Source organism: Balaenoptera musculus, chromosome 8 (assembly GCF_009873245.2).
Source record: "Balaenoptera musculus isolate JJ_BM4_2016_0621 chromosome 8, mBalMus1.pri.v3, whole genome shotgun sequence".
NCBI classification, from domain to species: Eukaryota; Metazoa; Chordata; class Mammalia; order Artiodactyla; family Balaenopteridae; genus Balaenoptera; species Balaenoptera musculus.
This window is the reverse complement of record NC_045792.1, coordinates 58,991,346-59,010,960: the sequence shown is the minus strand read 5'-3', so window position 1 is coordinate 59,010,960 and position 19,615 is coordinate 58,991,346. Positions and strand designations below refer to the sequence as shown.

Sequence of the window (19,615 nt, the reverse complement as noted above, 5' to 3'; positions counted from 1 at the left end):
ATTAAACATATTTAAAATATACATATTAAACACAAAAATATACATATTAAACACACTCCACTCTGTGGAGTGAGGAATGGGAATAAAAAAGAACCAAAACAAAACAACTCCCACAAGAATGTTGTGTGAAGGAGAGGCACTGGGTTTGTTGTTGAGTAGTAGAAATATGAGCTGTTTGAGATTAGCTGTCAGAGCTTTCCAGAAAATGCTTCTTATAGCATGCCAAGGAATGATGGAATTAATTGATAAGGCTCTGTTTCTCTCAAACTGAATGAGATTTTCTGTTCTTCACTAGTGCTGGTTGGTGGCCCAGCCTTCCATTGGGCACCCATGACCACTAAGTAGAAAAACACTAGTTCTGTTCTCCTAGACCAGGTTTCTCAGTAGGGAGACTATTAACATATTGGCCAAATGATTCTTTATTTTTTCGGGGGGCTATCCTGTACATTGTAGGACATTTAGCAGTAGCCGCAGCCCTGGCCTCTACCCACCAGATGACTGGTAACACCCCTCCCCCAATTGTGACAACCAAAAATGTCCCCAGACATTGCCAGATGTCCCCTGGGGAGAAAATTCACTCCCAGTGAGAAACACTGTCCTAGACTCTAGGACCTAGAGCAGCATGGATGTTGCCAGCCATGAGATTGATTATGAGCAAGTATGCCAACCTACTGGTTTCACTGTGAAAAGTATCAAACTTCTCTCTGTAATTTAGGAGTTCAAAGAAAAGAAACTTCACTTTAAAAGAAGAGAAACTTAGTCTAAATTAACTGCTGTTGGGAACAAGCGATCTTACGGTTTTGTGTATTTAAATTTCAGGTACTGTTCTTTTCAGCAACAATAGTAATAATACCTTAAACTGCTTAGAGTTTTGAATTTGTTGATTTAAAAAAAAACACTTTTCTCATCTGTTCTCTCTTTGGTACCTCACAACAAATAGCTTTATAAGATAGGATAGGGATTTGTCTCCATTTTTCAGATGAGTAAACCAAAGTGCAGAATCCTGAAGTGATTTATCAGGAGCACATGACCTTTAAATTTACGTCTGGAGAGCCAGATGTAGAATCTGGTTCTTGGTTAAGTGCCCTTTTCCATACCGTACTCAACCATTTTTTGAGGTTTCCAAAAGCTTCAGGAAATTATTGTCAGTTCTGCCATGGTGATATCTGTTTTTAACTCCCCTGATTTTTCCTTTAATAATTTTTGCCCAAGTCCTTTTCTTGGATTTCAGGTAGTTTCACAACCACCTCCCTTTGCTCTACATTGTCTTGCCTCCTCAGGGTTTCCCCCCAGCTTAGTGACTGATGCTGGGAGGCAGAACTTGGGAGACAGAAGATCTGGATTGGCAGCCTAGCCCAGGCCACACTTGCTGTTTGGCTTCTCTGTAGCTCATTTTTCATCATCTATTCAAAGAATCTAATCTTACTTGCTCCTTAGCTCCCTCAGGGATGTTAGGGGAAGGAGTAAGTTTATGCCTGGAAAGTATCCTATTTTTAAAGATCTCCAAGGAGAAGCTTTCATCATGTCTGTCTGTTACCAAATATAGTATCTTTTCAGACTCCTATCCCCTGAACTGCTGTTTCCTCCTGGAATGGATGAGTGGCAAAATCTCCTACCTGGAAATCTTTAAAGTTCTATAGATTTTTCTCAGACCAAGACATTAAGAGGGTTACTAGAATGTGGCTAGAGAATGCTAAGATGGTAAAGGGTTGTAATCCACTTCTTATGAGAAAGAAAAACTTTTCTCCTCAGAATATAATAAAAACTCCTAAGTGTGATCAGCCTCCTCTGAGCCTTGCCTACCTCTTTAGGCTCATTTCTCACACCTCCCTCGGGTACTAGTTGTACTCTCTCAGGTATACCATGTCCCTGCATCATGATACCTTTCTCCACCTGCACCTATTGGACCATCAGGACAGAGATGGTAGGTTGCCTTCTTCAGGAAGCCTTCCTTGATTCCTCCACGTTGAGTGAAGCACCTCTACTCTACTTTCTTGGCCACCAGGGCCTACTCCATTATAGCACTTATCATTCTGGATTATAGTTATTTGTTTCTCCTCAGTAGACTTCTCCTTCTTGAGGCGGTTTTGTATTTTATCTTTGAATTCCCCAGTCCTTAGCCTGGTGTCCAGTAAATGTTTATTAAATGACTGCTTGAGTGACTCTTTTGCCTGGAGAGGAGAAGACCTGGAAAAAAAAGACATAAAATTAGGAGAGTAAGCATAAGAAATAGGGAGTAAATTTACTCTGTGCTTCTCTGAAGGACAAGAGTTTGACCCAGAGGCAGAAGGGGGAGGCAAAGGCAGATTTTTTTCAGGTCAGCATCAGGAAAGAACTATCTAGCGCATTTGTTATCATTGGAATGCCTGCTTCATGTGGTAAGGTTGACCATTAGCCAGGGGTGTGGTAGGAGGTAATTGCCAACCAAGTTTCTGCCCTGTAGAATATTCCAGCAATACGTGGGGTCTTACCAGGTCACAGAAACTGTGCTACTGTATCTGCTTGCTCGGCCTCTGGATGATCTTCAGATAATAGCCATGGCTTCCTGTAGTTTTGTCCAGGCCTAATACGCCAGTGCCTTCAGCTCTTCCTTATGTGATTTGGTTTCCAGACCCTTTGTAATCCTGGCTGCTCCATTGTGGTCATGCTTATTCATCACTGTTCTTTCTACATTGTGGTCCTAAGACCTGATCTCAGGGCCCAAGTTTGCTTCGACAGCAGAGAGTGGTAGAGCTGCTGCCTCCTTCATTCTGGGTTTATTCTTAGTTAAACAGCATAGTGTTGCCTTGGCTTTTTTGGTAATGGCCCTGTTGGCGTATATTCCCTGGCAGTTTGTGGTCAGGTGAAACCCCTAGATCTGTTTCACATGAGCTGCTGTTAAGCCACTCCTTCCCCAACCTATACTTGGGTAGTTGGTGAGGTTTCATCGTAAGGTTTTGGTTCTTCATTTCAGCTTATCAGGTCACAGCATGTTAGAGCTAGAAGAACTCTAGGAATGAGCTTTATTCATTTTGGATCTTGTTTCTGTTTCCCACGTTCACTGCCTTGCTCCTCTCTCCTTCCCAAGCTTTGTACTATTCACAGTGTGGTAAGCAGATCCTTTGTATTTTCATCCAAATCATTCATGAAAATATTGACCAGAGCTGTAGAGCATATCCCAGACACCTTCTTCCAATTGATCTCTGTCCATTTATCAGCATTTTTTTCATGCTGATTCAAGCTGTGAGTCTCTGACTTTGTTCAGCTACCTGGGCTTGTCGTTTTCATTTCACCCTCAGTATTCCTCTTCAGCCAAGCACGGCGGGTGGCCCTGCCCCCATAACGTAGGAAGATACAGAAGTGATGAGAATGGCAGAAGTCGGAAGTGCCAAGCATCAGCACACTAACAGGGGAGCTGGTGCCCAGAGAAGGATGTGATCTGGGAGCTCTTTTTTTGACTTTTCGTGAATTACCATTTCTGAGATGAAAGAAATCTAAAACAAAGACAGTCCATTTAAATTGGGCTAGCTCTTACTGTTAGCATCTAACATCATCAACTCAACTGTGTAGCCTTGTGGAGAGAGAAGTGGGATGTTGTTATTCTTATCTTCCAGATCAGAGAAGCTGGGATTGTTCCTCAGCAAATGTTTGCTGAATGAATCAGTGAGTGAGTTTCAGGCTAGTCTTCACTTCAGCTTCATATTTTCAGATTCAGGGAGAGAAGGATGAATGGCTTTCACACACACACACACGCACGCGCACATGCACGCGCACACGCCATAATGAAGCCTCCTTCAGAACCAGAGCTCTGCCATTTCCAGTCAGTCTCCCCTTGACAGCTCCTGACCACACTGCTACATCTCTCCTCTGAACTCCCATAGCAGTGCTTGATGCTTTGCATGGCTGCCCAATTCATGAATTTATGTCTCATCACCCCAAATTCTGGAAGAGAAGTTAGGGCCACGGCTTCCCATTATTTTGTGCCTTTCACAGCATCAAGTACAGGCACTTGGTTGAGCAAACTATCAAACCACATGTGTCGCCACCAGATGGCACCAGAGTCCCTGCTATTGTTCTGAGACTCTTGAGTAACTTTCAGCCATTTATTGCCAAGCTAGCCATTAAAAATGCCTTCCTTAATGAGGAAGCTTCAATTTATTTAGTAAGCAAAATGCCAATAAATACTACAGTAGACACAAGTAAATTAACCAGGCAAAATTGTAACTTACCATTTTCCCCATGGTAGACTGTTGTGTTCACCCAGCCCCTCTGCCTGCTGCTTGTCAGGCACTGAGCTCTCACCCCAGCAGCTGCTTTCCAGGCCTTGAAGAGAATCTGGCTTTCAAGCCTCCCTGGCACAGAGTGTCTCAATACCTGAAAGTGGCTTCAAATCCTTGGTTTGGGTTTTTGGATCATTTATTTTTCCTGGAAAGGACAAATTAAACATTATAAAGAAATTGCTATAACCTCACCACCTTTAATATGTTGATTATTTTGGTTATCTCATTGCAGTCTTTGCTCCCTTATATATGTGGCTTTATTAATTTTTGATCATGTTAAGCCATAATAAGAGCTCTCATTTACTTAATGCTTACTATGCAGCTATGCTTGTTGTTTTATATACATTGCTGCCATTGAAATATAAGAGCTATTATATTGAATCCTTACATTATATTTATTACATTACTTACATCGAATGCTTGCCTTGTTGGGTACTGTTCTAAAAGTTTTCCATGCATTAACTCACATGACCTATACAGCCTGATGAGAGTAGGTACTGTTTACCTCATTTACAGTTAAGAAAACAGGCTGTCAGAGTTAAGTGACTTGCCTAAGGTAACACAGTAAATAGCCATATTGGGATTCATATCTAGAACTCTTTAATTCTAAAATCACTGTTCATTTCACTATATTATAGCATTCTGCTTTGTTCATTTGCTCTTTAATGATTTCTATTTGTACTTCTTCTTTAGAAAGGGTGTAAGGATTTGTAGAATCGTTAAAATATGGGTTTGATCTATGTTATTCTCCTGCTGCTAGACTGTTGGCTCCTTGAGGACAGGGACTGGAGGTCATGTTTATTTATTTCTGCATTCCTCTTCTCATGAAATGCAAAGTTAGTACTTGGATGAATGAGTGAATTCTGCCTTCACTCTCCCAGGGAGTCTGAGATACAAGGCTGCCTAACAGAAACTTAGCGTGCTAGAGCTTGAAGGAGTTTGAAAATCAAGTCAAACCCTTCCTTTAAGGAGGAAGGCCCTCCTTAGGGTGACCTACTGAGTTGGAGGCAGAACAGAACTAGAATCCAGGTTTGCTGGGCTTCCACTGGGCCATCTGGTTTCAAAAAGCCGAATCCTGTCCCTAAATCTCCTTCCTTCCTTCCCTTTCCTACCCACCCCCGCTCCTCTCTTATCTTTCATGATGTGTAAGTAGAGTAGCTTTACACCCTTAAAGTTTCAAGCCTGAACATTACAAAATGAGGCAAGATTTTCCATTCCTTTTACACCAATGCCCGGACTTACTCCTAATTATGTCTTTGTTCAACGCAGAATAGAATCCAGGTCCTCTGCCTCTCACACCCAAAATATGCAGAGCTGCAGCTCACGTAGGGAAAATTATCTCTACTGGATTCCCCCACAAGAACATGCTGTTGGTGACTGATGGGGAGTGGGAAAGAGGCTATTAGGGCAGGCTGGTGGTTTTTATGTAACAGCCAAGTTTTTGGAAAAGCTCAAAGGAGATAGGAATTCCTGTTCTTTCTCAGAGCGGACACATGTGACCAGGCCACGTGATTTAATTCTTCTCTAGTTTCTGGGCCTACTGTTTTGTAAACACCCCCATGAGCCTGTTAAAGCAAACAATGTGAAGGCTAAAGACCCTGTAGCCCTTCTTTCCACAACCACCTTCATCTACTCCCCTTTTAGTGTCACGATTCTGGTTGCCTTATCCCCTAGTTTAAATAATCTGCAGTTGTTTGTTGTGATGTATTTTCCTGGTCTCCAAGTATCTCCTAGAATGTCACCTGGAACATTATTTGGGTAGCCGTTTGTTAGTACATCCTGGTGCTTTTCACACTTTTTTTTGTAAGGCCGGAATACTTTAGAATGCTTCATTCAGAGTCAACTGCACGTTCCTATACAGTGGAATTGGTACCGAGGCTACATTGTTCACTGACCAGTGGGCACACAGCGCTGGAAGCTCTAAAGCAAAGTGGCTGCTCACCATTCTCTTCCACTGTCTCTCTTTTTTTTTTTAATATGTAAAATCACACTAACAAACTAACGCTTTTTCTTGCCGCAGAGCAGTCTATGAGAGAGTAGTAGCTACAGACAGCTTAACACTAAAAAGATGCTTTAAGCTGCACTATCCAGTGTTGTAACCACCAGTCCCATGTGGCAGCTGAACACTTGAAATGTGACTGGTCTCTTTTGAGATATACTGTAAATATAAAATAAACATCGGATTTTAAAGCCGTAGTACAAGAAAAAGTAAAATATTTCATAGATAGTTTTATATTGACTACATGTTGAAACGGTAATATTTTAGATATATTGGGTTAAATAAAATGTATTTTAAAATTAAGATCATCTGTTTCTTTTTACTTTTTTTTTAACATAGCTACTAGAAAACTTACTTATTTTTTTTATAGTGGCTTTACCAGTTTATATTCCCACCAACAGTGTAGGAGGGTTCTCTTTTCTCCACACCCTCTCCATCATTTATTTCTTTTTAAACTTTATTTATTTATTTTTATACAGCAGGTTCTTATTAGTTATCTATTTTATACATATTAGTGTATATATGTCAATCTCCCAATTCATCCCACCATGACCCCCAGCCCCCTCCCTGCTTTCCCCCCTAGAAAACTTAAACTTACATATGAGACTCACATTATATTTGGACTGGGCAGCGCTAGTCTAGAAATCCCCAAGAGTAAATAGTTTCTCAAAAGTTTTCTCTTCTATGGAACTTTAGGAAACTAGCTAATATTTTCCTCTCTATAGCCACCCCCCTTTTTTTAAAAAAAATATTCTTTCATTTCATTTAATGATACCAAGAAGAAAGCCTCTATTAAGTGCTAATTATCTGTTTTTACACCTGCTACTCACCTGAGAAGAGTAAAAATTGGGTGGTTGGAGGGAGTTAGGAGACATTGGGGAGCAGGAGACTCGTGATTGGTCCAAACTTCTGACTTAGAATTGTTTTATACATTTGGAACTCTGTAGCTAACAAGTCTGAGGTAAAGATATGAAGGAGGGAAAGTAAAATATATACTTTTTTTTTTAATTAATTAATTTATTTATTTATGGCTGTGTTGGGTCTTCGTTTCTGTGCGAGGGCTTTCTCTAGTTGCGGCAAGCGGGGGCCACTCTTCATCGCGGTGCGCGGGCCTCTCACTATCGCGGCCTCTCTTGTTGCGGAGCACAGGCTCCAGATGCGCAGGCTCAGTGATTGTGGCTCACGGGCCCAGTTGCTCCGCGGCATGTGGGATCTTCCCAGACCAGGGCTTGAACCCGTGTCCCCTGCATTGGCAGGCAGATTCTCCACCACTGCGCCACCAGGGAAGCCCCAAAATAGATACTCTTTAAAACAAATGTGCTTCCCTCTTAGGGTTTTAGTCTTGCTTTCCCCTCATTTGTCTAAATTCACTGAGGATCTGTCATGGGCCAGACAGTTTCCTGGCACAGAGGAATCAGATGAGTATGGCCTTGTCACTGCTCTCAAGGAGGTTACAGTAAGCTAGAGAACGAATTTGAATCCAGTCTCATACTCTAGGTAAGCACTGTAATGATGGTAGAAAAGAAAATGCATTTGGAGCAATAGGAAGTCATGACTTATTCTGCCTAGAAGGGAGACTGAAGGCTTTGTGTGTCTTGGATGTGATACTCTCAGGCCGAAAGGCAGGTGGGAAGGATGTTTTAGCCTGAGGGGAACAACCTGACTACAGGCATGGGGAATGGTAGAAGGTGGTCCTTGAAATAGTAGTTTGGGGCTCCATTGTGGGGGATTTGACTGCCTGTCTAAGGATGTTGGGTCTAAGGATGTTGAATCTTATCCTGTAGACTGGGGACCCTTAGAGGGTTCCAAGCAGGGGGATGACATACTTCAAGACTGTGTGCTCCTGGGAAGGATAAATTGGAGGGGAGACACCGAATGCAAGGAGACTTAACAAAGAGGTCATAGTCAGCCAGGTAAGGGGTAGCAAGGGCTCAAATGTAAAGGAAAGAATATGTACAATAAACAGTCGGATGGGGGGGTAAAAGGTTGGTGTCAAGCACGGTCCCAGATTTCTAACTTGGGTCACTAGGAGGTGCCTTTATCCAAAATTGGAAATGTAGGAGAGGATCAGGCTAAAATGGAACACACAAGATGCGCTCTGGATTTGCAGATAGAGCTGCAGAGGGAGCTGGCTAGAGCTGAAGTGCTTGTGTTTGTGTTTCAGATGGTGACCCTCTTTCAGATGTGGGTTGTTCCCCTCTATTTCACAGTGAAGCTGCACTGGTGGAGGTTCCTAGTGATCTGGATCTTGTTCTCTGCCGTCACAGCCTTTGTCACCTTCCGAGCCACCCGAAAACCACTAGTACAGACAACCCCAAGGTGAGAATTTAGGTAGTGGGTAGTGGAAAGGAGCTAGGCTTCCTAAACTAATGGGTTGGGATGCACGGGAGGCAGGTGGGTTAGACTGAAAAAATCGCAGTTTTTGTCTGCCAAGATTACTTGGCACAAAGCCCCACCAAAACGAGCTGATTGGGAGACCTCCTGCCCCATTCACAGGATAAAAACCTCCAAGTCTTTCCCTATAGCTTACCTTACAGTTTACATCAAGGTCTGTTTATATTAAAAGCTAACAAAGTAAGTAAGCAAATCCTGGTCATTGTGGTCTCATTATAACTGTCATTTTCTTCTGTAACCTCTTCTCTGATCTCTAAATTAGATTTTCTGTCACATTCTCTCCTAGTGCCCTGTAGTTTTCCTTCATAGAACTTATCGTAGTTTATAACTAAATATTATTTTGAGTGTCTGTCTCCCCCACTAAACTAACTATGAGATCAGGAATCACATCCATGTTGTTTGTCACTGTATATCCAGGCCCTACCACAGGGTCTGGCACATAGTAGCCTATTCTCTGAATTTTTGTTGAATGAATGAATCTCAGCAAATTTACAATTTTCCAGCAAACAATACTTCCTTCTTTGGTCACAAAGCAGCCCCTGCCTGTATACATCTTTTTTCTTTTTTAATTAATTAATTTATTTATTTATTTATTTTTGGCTGCATTGGGTCTTCGCTGCTGCACGCAGGCTTTCTCTGGTTGCAGCGAGCGGGGGCTACTCTTCGTTGCGGTGCACAGCCTTCTCATTGCGTTGGCTTCTCTTGTTGCAGAGCACGGGCTCTAGGCACGCGGGCTTCAGTAGTTGTGGCGCACAGGCTCTAAAGCGCAAGCTCAGTAGTTGTGGCGCACGGGCTTAGTTGCTCAGCGGCATGTGGGATCTTCCCGGACCAGGGCTGAAACGCATGTCCCCTGCATTGGCAGGCAGATGCTTAACCACTGCGCCACCAGGGAAGTCCCCTGTATAATTCTTTGTATTTCCAAATGCATTTCTCATTTGATCCTCCCAACCAGCTTGAGAGGTCATTTAATATCTATACTTGACAGGAAAAAAAAAGAGATTTTCTCATTTATTCATTCATTCATTCAACAAGTACGTGCTATGTGTCAGGCCCTGTGCTGAGCACTGGGGATACAGAGCTGGAAGAGACATGGTCCCTGCCCTCAAGGAGTACTTGGTTTAATGGAGGAAATGGACAAGAAAGCAGCTGTTTTAGTGCAGTTGGTAAGTACTGTGAGACACGTGTGTACAGGTTCAGGAGAGCCTAAGAGAAGAACCGGCCAGCCTCAAGAGTTGTGACTATCCGATCCGATCCAAAGTTTTCCAAGTTGCACCTTGCTCTTTTTCCCATGCCTCTTATGCTCCACTTTACTACAAGCCTTTCTTTGGCCTTCTGAGTTTAATTCTACAAAGTAAAATTTATCTGCAAGGTGAGGTCAGTGATCCAGAAGCCCCTCTCTGGCTGTGGTAGTTTACGTTAAAAGCCAGTATAGAATATACAGGCTCTGGAGCCAGATGGATATGGATTGGAAACCCCAGCCCTGCCAGTTGTTAATTATATGACCCCTATGACTGCACATTTCTCAGCGTTGAATTCTTTATCCCTAAAAATGTGATAATAGTTGTTACCTCTGATAATAATTGCTACCTCATACAGGGTAATATGAAGAAAAATTGTAATAAAGCATGTTAAGAGTCATCAAGTAACATTTTCAACATCTAGCTAAAATGACTGAAAATGTGTCTATAACATGGGAGGTTTTTGATAACGGTAACAACTAGCATTCGATAGTGCTTTACAACTTCAAAGTACTTTCATAAACACCCACATTTATTCATGCAGCATTTATTGAGCATATATTATATACACCAGGAAATTATATACACTGTGTACAATCCAGTGAGAAAGGTAGCAGGGGGTTCCTGTTTTAGAAATAAGTAAACTTGTCTCAGGTTGATATGACTTATCTGGGGTTACCCAGCTACTAAACCTCACTTAATCCAGGTTCAACCTAAAATGCCACATCCTTTCCACTGTGTCTCAGTCCCATCTGATCAGTACAAACCCTGGATAATGGAGCTGTCTGTGGTCTTTGAGGGCAGACACTGCAAGGTGTTTGGGTCCCTCCGCCAGCCTGAGAAGCCATTGCCCCTGGTTTAGCCACAGCAGGGAGGCCCAGGCAGGGACCTTGAGCATTCTCCCTGAGGCCCAGCAGGGTTGGCAGTAACCTACTCAGCTCTCAGGAGCCAGGCAGGTTGCTAAGTTACTCCTTAGCTCTCCTCACAGGTAGAACAGTGGCCCCTGATATCAGGGACCTACTTCCATAGCATTTAAAAGGCTCTGGTACATTCTGGGAACTATCTTACCTCTCTGATCCTAGTTGCAGTCAATCAACCAGATTCCACACTGCTTTTCATTGGATCCTAGGGAGCATGGCTCCTCCTTCAGGAGCATCACACAGCCCCATTCTACTGCACCCCACCCCCATCACGCACACACATCCAATTCAAGGGTATTCGTTGAGTGCCTCCTTCCTTATCCCTTCTCCTCCAGGAAAAAAAATAAATTCAGAAGCAAACTCATTAGATATAATTCATTTTGTTATTAGCCTATGGGTAGGAGTGAAGCAGTATTCACATTAACCATGCGCAGTTACAAAAGCCTATAGCTAATTCTACCTCTTATTCATCTTCCCTTGAATCCTCTTTCCTGATAAGAATACCTGTTTCCTTCTGAGCATAGCTATAGTTACTAATTTTCACTTCCTCATCCAACTAACCTGAATTTGAGATGACATACTCGTCTGAGGTCAGCTGTGTACTTTCTTTGTTTGAGGTTGAAACTTCTCTTTTCTTCCCTTGGTCTGAGACCAGGAAAAAATACAAAGCACTAGCTCCCTGGTATGTGGAGGTGTTTCTGCAATTGAGGGAGTGACCAGCCTTGCTCAGTAAAAGTCCTAAGCAAAGAGCCTGATGTCCCCATTGATGTGAGAGTAAGGGATTCTGGTGGTCCAGAGGCTCTTAGGCCAGTGTTTCTGTGTCAGCTGTACTAATTTTTTCTCCTTTCTCCAGGTTGGTTTATAAGTGGTTCCTGCTGATCTATAAAATCAGCTATGCCACTGGCATCATTGGCTACATGGCTGTCATGTTTACCCTCTTTGGTCTTAACTTGTTATTCAAGTGAGTACCATTTGCTTTTGTTTTTGCTAGTGTTTGGGGAGGAGGGACTGGTGAGATGTACCTTTGTTCCTGGGGCAGGTCCTGAGTATGAACAAGGGGAACGTGGTGCCTAGGATAGGAGACTTGGGCTTTGGAGGATGGGAGGATGGGTGGGCCTTCCATGATTTGTGCTGGCAAAGAGAAAGGAATGTCTGGATGATACAGAGTTAGAGTCTCAAATCATTGGTTGTACTTTCCAAGAATTTATATTTTAGTGGAAAAGTATAATAACAAAAGTAAGCATAATAATGATTATAGCCAGTTACTCATAACTCCATCACCCCAACAGAACCATTTTCCTTTTCCATGTGTGTATTGTTTACTGTAACATCCACTCTACCTGAGTGGTCTTATGTTCAAGGATAGTAGGAGTTGGCAAACTACATCCTGTGGGCCAAGTTGGCCTACCTTCTGTTTTTATAAAATAAAAATATTTTACTGGAACACTCATATTCATTTGTTTGCGCATTGTCTATGGCTGTTTTTGCAGTAAAACAGCAGAGTTGGATAATTGTGGCAGCGACTATATGGGCCACAAAACCTAAAATACTTACAATCTGGACCTTTACAGAAAAAGTTTGCTGACCCCAGACTAGACAGTTGAGCTCATGGGACACAGCTGGCCACATCTGGCAACAGATCCACCTAGAAAGATACAAGACAGGAAATAGCAGGTCAGCGTCTGCAGGAGTCCTCACAATAGTCCCAGGGCTGAGATATGAGGGAATGAGACCACACAGATGAGTGTGGGAGCCAGCCAGGCCCAGAAGCCCCACTTCTCCAAGGAACACATCAGGTTTAAAACTCTCCCAGTCCAGATGCAGTGTTCTAATCGCAGGTCAGGTTTAACATATAAGCATTGCTGCTTTGTGACAAAGCTGACATTCCACCTTTAAGAGATTTCTCAGGAAACAGAGTTAACCTGTGGACTTTTAAGTCCTGCTCCATTGTTGGTCACGTAGGTTGTTTTTTCAGTGCAGTGCTGTCACAGATAACATTGCTGAGTGGCTTCCTAAGGATACATGACCAGGAGTGGGATTCTGGCTGTTGCTTCATATTGTCATAAGCTTTCCAAAATATCTGTATCAGCATACAGGTTTCCTCCACCTCCCGTTAAGGCAGAAGCCAAGTAATCCTGGACTCTGGGACTGGAGGGTACAGTGAGTAAGCAGGGCAGAAAAGGGTAGAAATGTGGTTTCCACAGGTGTAGGCTGTGGATTGTGAGGAATCTTAAGCCTGGGACAGTGCATTGAAGCTAGAGATTTAGGATTCAAATTTCAATTCATGACCACTGGCCTCTTCCCCAAACCAAGTATACTGTAGGCAGGAGTCTCTGAAACTGAAAGGAATAAGTCCTGCTTTACATAGTGAGAGGACACCCATGGAATTCTTTCTTCCAGGGGTAGTACAGGCTGAAAGAATAAACAGGCTCCACAAATATTTACAGGAATTTATCAGAGTCAACACATCTCATCAAAGAAAACCAGGGTACTTCCAGATATCTTCCTAACCTGTATGGTTAAAAAAAAGTAAAAACCAAGATTCTCCATTATGTTTTAAATGTATTTATTCTAGAGTTACAGTTTCTTTTTACTTTGATAAACTGTATAAGGAGGGAAACATAATTGAGAATCTTGACCATTTTTATGCTACTAATCAGGTTAATTGGTGTAAGATCATGATGTCTAGTTAGTAGGTTAAATATTATAAGATTGGTGGGCAAATTCAACTTTCTAAGCTACGTGTAATTTACAACTTTAAGTGAACACGTACAGTTCTTGGTACAAATGTTTTAACAAAGGTAGTTTTCTATAATAAACATTTAAAGACTCAAGATTGCAAACTGTTGGTCCCTGGGATTACTAAAACAAACTTCCTAATATTATAGGTCTATTGTCCTTAGTAAGGAGACTTGGACCAAAATTTAACTTTGATGACATGATACAGAATATGTATAGATGCAAGTTAAAATTTTATGGTAACTGGTATGTGTATATTTACTAACTTTATCTTTCTTTTCTAAAGCTGTGGTTGGCAAACTTTTTTGTAAAGGGCCAAATAATAAATATTTTAGGCTTTGTGGGACAAAAGGCAAACTCTAGGATGGTGTATAGGTACTTATATAACAAGAGAGAAAACTCCTCCCTTGCTCCACCCTGTTTGCCTGGGTGGCCTGTCTCAGATGGTGGACATACTTTGTGCCCACTTGCCATCATATGAAACATTCTCAGAAGGAGGCGCCTGATGGGGGCGGGTGACCCCTGGGATCATTTTCACTCTCTGCTCCAGTGACACCCAGATCCTGCTGTGCCCTTCCCTCCTTTTGGAGGGCTCAGCCGTTTCAACTTGGGCAACTGGCTGGAGGTGAGGCAATTCAGTAGTGAGTTGCTAACTTCCGGACTGAAAATTCCACTGCTTAGTGTGTAGCAGTTGCCAGTAGTGGAGTCCCCAACGTATAGGTGCCAACTAGGCAGCTGCAAGCATGGTCATCAGTCAGAGGAGGCAGGCACTGGAAACAGAGTGGGGAAGTGAGCAGAAAGGGATACCCTGGCTTGGTCTTCACAGCTCCCAGTCCTAGGCTGTTCAGGTGGTGCCCACAGGTCATATACAGACAGGCAACAGGCTGAATTTGGTTTTAGTTTGCCAACACTTGCTCCAGCTATTAAAGCTTCTAGCTTTAGATGCTGCCATATGTGTCCCAGAGTAGTAATCCAAAGCAGTTGCATCTCAGGGCAGGCCTTACAGGCCATGCTGCTTCCCTTACAGGATCAAACCAGAAGACGCCATGGACTTTGGCATTTCTCTCCTCTTCTATGGCCTCTACTATGGTGTTCTTGAGCGGGACTTTGCAGAAATGTGTGCAGACTACATGGCGTCTACCATAGGGGTGAGTTCACTTGGGCTCTTTAATACTGCCTCCTGCCACCTCCAAAGAGTTCAGGATAGCGTCACTTGTTTGATGGAAGAGATAAGCCATACAAAATCCTTCAGGATGTGAGTGGTATGTATGGAGATTCCTTCCTTAAAATTTGGAAAACCGATCTCAGATGCACCCTGGAATTTTTAACTATAAGCCATTATAAGAATCACTTTACCCCTCAGGAAGTTAACAGTCACTCAACAGATACTTATTTAATGCCTCTGTCTAGTGACAGAGATGGGTATTAAAGTAATAAAAACACAAATAAATTATATATGATACTTTATGATATTATATTATTAAAATTATAAGTTTAATAAATATTATGAAGGGGAGGTTCGTGATACTATGAACAAATATAGTCGTGGCATTTGACCTAGTCTTGGGGCTCAAAGATGGCTTCCCTGAAGATGTAACTATTGAGCTGACCTGAACAATGAGTAGAGTTAACCAGATGAAGTGAAAAGTGAAATGTATACCAGGTAGAGGAAATAGCATGTGTAAGAGGCCTGTAGTGGGAGAAAGGGTGAGCATTTTAAGGAACTAGGCTAATGTGGTTGTAGGGCTGAATTATAGTAGAAGTGTCTGGAGAAATAATCAAAGGCTAGGCTAGAAAAAGCCGTAGACGCCGAATGAAAGATTGTGATTTTTATACTAAAAACACTAGGGGGCTAAGATAGAAAATGACATCATCAGATTTGCACTTTGAAAAGATCATTCTGGCTGCTTGGGTAGAGAACAGATTGGAGAGGGGTCCACAGATCAGAGTGACCCACTTAGTCATTAAGAGACAATTGCAGTAGTCTGGGCAAGATGAAGGTAGCTTGGATTAGGGTAGAGATGGTGAAAAGTGAGAGAAACGGACTATTGGAGAGGTATTTTGGAGGTAAGGTTGACAGGACTTGGATATAGATTGGTTCTGGAGACTGAAGGAAAAAACATGAAGGAAAGAAAGGTAGGTATCAAAGCTGACATTTCTAACTCAAGCAACTCCTTGGATCCTTCACTGAGATAGGAAATGCTGCAAGAGGACCAAGTGGAGACCATGCAGAGATTCTTCAAGCTTAAAATATAGGTAAAGTAACAGCCAGTCTAAGAAACCCAACTCAATATCCTTATTTCTTTTTTTTCAAAATGTCTGTTGTTTTGCTATTCGTAAAAGTAATACATTCTTTTTGTAATTGTGTGAACAACACAGAAGTGCTTCCCGTCTGAGTATCATCCTATTAGACCCCGCCACAAGAAGGAATATTTCCAAGTTTAATAGACATTTCTCCAGTTCTGTGCTGAAATAAACGTGGTTCTGTCTGATGAGTGGGGACTGAAAGGCATTCAGAAGTTCTTGCTACTTCTGAGGTAGCAAGAGGTTTGGCAGGTTGGAGAGAAACCCTAGGAGAATATCAGGGAAGCAGGTTCTCTTGGAGCGTCCAGATACCAGTCCTAGCTTTTAGGCAGCAGATATCAGTGGAGACCAGTTGAGAAGTACAAGAAAGCTTGGCACTGACTTCATATGAGGCACCTCAGGGACTCTTGCTGAGTTTGAGGCAGTTTTGCAGGTGGGGGCCTATTGGCTGTGCAAATTTGTATGTCACTGCTACTGTGATCTCATTTGTGCCACGGGCTGGTAGGCTTAGGGCAATTCACGTTAAGCAGAAGACTCAGCTATTACCTTGGGTAACATTAATCAAGTACAGTTTTAGGTCTAGGACTTTGTTTCTCAGTATCCTGGGACTATTTTTATTTTTCCTGTAATGGATCAAATTGAAAACAAAGTGTATTGGGTCACTTTATAGACAGCCTATTAGATTCTTTTCTGAACAGCTGTCTTATGTTTTAGCAACATTTCACTGTCTCATCTATTTGTGTAGACTTCAGCTCTTCCTTTAACCAGTTCACTCCCCGAAGAGATTTCCAGACCCTAGATTGTCTAATTACTAACTTCACTCTCAACAGCAGAGATTGTCTAATTACTAACTTCACTTTCAGCAGCAGCTGTTCGCTGAGACTGCTTCTTTGGCACAGCCAGCTTTTCAGAGAATCCTGTCCTTTACCCTCTAGTGATTTCTTTTTCTTCTCATTCTATTTTTACAGGACCAATTCTGATTTTCCCAGGTTGTTGCCAACTTTATCTCAAGGTTATTATCAGCGGCCAGTTTAAGCATAGCCTTTATTCCCTCAGGTGGGTCCCTAATAACCAATCTACAGAATCCCTTTTCTGTCCAAATGGAACTGAGCTCAGAATTGATCCACAAGTTAGCTTCTCCTCTGGGAGATAGAATTATTAAATTGGCCTCCCTAAGATGCAGTTTGAGCTGGGCCACTTTCCGTGCTCTTGGGAAGAATTATTGGGTGCTGCAGTGATTATAAGTGATAATCCCTCATAAGATAATTCCCTAATAATGATAAATTCCAGCTTCACCAAGAGACCTGGTGGGAGAATTTCTCGTTAGGGTGAAGAGTGCCTCAAACACCAGCTCCTGACCCCTCATACTCTCCTTCCTTTTATGGGATCTCACTAGTTACCCCCACCACTCCATGGTAACAGTCTGTCCCAAGGATAAACCCACATACCTCCCTGTACCTCTTAGCACAGAACATAAGAATCAAACAGTCACGTCGGACTTTATTAAAGGGTTGAGGATGAATAACAGGAAAATAAACTGTGAGTATTTGAATGAGGTTGATCTGAGTTATCAGGCTGCCTGCTTTCCAGGGTTTTCAGACCTGCTTCATCTAACTCTCAGCCTACCTCTGTATACTGGGTGTCATCTTAGCACCCACCACCTAGAATCCACATCTGGACAACTATAATCCTCCAGATGCCTAGACCTAGAGCCTGTGTTCCTGACAAAAATAATGCTGCCCCTCCCCTATACCACAGGGTATCTTACATGAGGATCTACCTCTTCCGTAGGTAATTGACATTGAGAATGGCTTTCCTTTTCAGAGGAGCCACTCTATCCAACTGTCTCTTTCAGAGGAGTCACTCTGAAAACTGTCCAACAGAATGTGACCTTGCTGATCCTGACTATAGACAAGCAGTTTGCTGTTTCCCCAGGTTCCCGTCTTGAGGGGTCATAGGAAGACTAGGATGGCTTGTGATAGTACTGGGTGAGTCACCAGGAGTTAACGCATTTGTTGCTTTCTAATACTCTTAGCAAATATTGCTGAAACTTAGTGACAGGCCTTCTGCTAGGACTGAGGATGCCAAGAGATTAGACCAGGCAGGAATATGGGAGAAGAGACTCCAACATGGGATAAAGGGATAGATTGCACTACCTTGGAGTGCTTTCCAACCCTGAGAAATCCAAGACTTTGTTATTTCTGCCCATGTCTTTGGTCAAGTGGGCCTTGGTCTGCTCAGGAACACCTGGGCCCCTGAGCCACAACAACCTGAATTTAAAGAATATTGCTGGCCTGGAAGCCAAAATCTGATCAGTGCTTTGGGGAGGGCAATTTGAGGAAGCCAGGAGACTCCAGCTTTCCACGCATTCATTGGCCAACTCATTCATTTATTTATTAAAGCAACAGTTATTTATCAACCATCTACAATGTACAGAGTGTGACTGAGTGCAGCCCTTACTAGCACCACAGCCCACTTCCAGTAGCAGCCCTAGTTGTTTTTTTTTTTATTGTGGTAAAATACACATAACATACCATCTTAACCATTTTAAAGTGTACAGTTCAGTAGCGTTAATACATTTACATTGTTCTTCAACTGTCACCATCATCCATCCATAGAACTCTTCATTTTGCAAAACTGAAGCTTTATACCCATTAAACAATAATTCCCTAATCCCCACTCTCCCAGCCCTGGCAACAATCATTCTACTTTTTGTCTCTATGAATTTGACCACTCTAGATGCCTCATATAAGTGGACTCATATGCAGTATTTGTCTTTTGTAACTGGCTTATTTCACTTAGCGTAATGTCTTCAGGGTTTACCTATGTGTCATGTGTCAGAATTTCCTTCCTTTTTAAGGCTAAATAATATTCCATTGTGTGTATATACCACATTTTCACCACATTTCTGCTTATTTTTCCTAGTCTTTTGTATGTTCTGTGATCACAGCTTCTATCCCAGAGAGTCAAAGTTGATTTTGGAGCTGTTACCAGGTCAGGAACTAGGTCTGATTCATCTCTTGGTCCACCTCTGGGAGTAGTTTGACCTAAAAAGATCTGTAATTAATTAATTTCATAATTCCTAGAAATAAAACCATGATGTTTTATAATTGTATTAACAAGCATTCTCAATTCCTTTTAGACTATTCTGCACTACTCTTTTTAGAGTAGAATAGCTGTTTGTTTTGCCTCACTTGGAGAAATTTGTAACTGTTTTGTTGAGTCAGGTCGATTCAAGGGAATCATGGATGGTGTCTGTGTTTTCCAGCTGGTTACTGTGAGGTCATAAGCTTGTGACAGCCAGTCAGTCTAGTTTCCATTCACACCCAAAAGTCATGTTGGGGTGGGGTTGGGTGGGGTAGAGGTGGTGGAGTGGGGGATTGTGAAATAAGCTTATTTCTGGGGCTTCCTCCTCTGCGAGAGTGATTGGGCAGGCAGGGTGGTAACACATTGTTTGTGCTGCATTGGGCCAGGTGTCCTGCCTCACATTTCTATCTCCTGAGCAAATTGCTGTGCCCCAGATTTACTGCTTCCTGGATCCTCAGCAGCCCCAGATAATGTGAGGACAGGACTATCTCCTCATTCATCTGACTTGAAGTAGTAGAAAGATCCAGGAGGTTAGAATCAGACAGACCTGGTTTCAAATTCTCCTCCACTTCTAATTATCTGTATACTCTTGAGCAAGTTGCTTTACCACTCTGATCTTGTTTTCTTAGCTGTAATAATATTGCCAGCCTTATAGAATTGTGGTAAGGAACAAAT

General features: G+C 42.3%; 1 protein-coding gene across 2 annotated transcripts in view; it reads left to right on the top strand.

The window, feature by feature from the left end:
• The window catches only part of RNF121 (ring finger protein 121), an 85,532-nt gene that overhangs the window by 53,516 nt on the left and 12,401 nt on the right, over positions 1-19,615 (top strand). For both annotated transcript variants that reach the window (XM_036860725.1, XM_036860724.1), the window contains 3 exons: positions 8,423-8,577; positions 11,664-11,771; positions 14,577-14,697. In XM_036860725.1, coding sequence (XP_036716620.1) covers positions 8,423-8,577; positions 11,664-11,771; positions 14,577-14,697 — 384 coding nt within the window. The remainder of the gene's footprint in view (positions 1-8,422; positions 8,578-11,663; positions 11,772-14,576; positions 14,698-19,615) is intronic.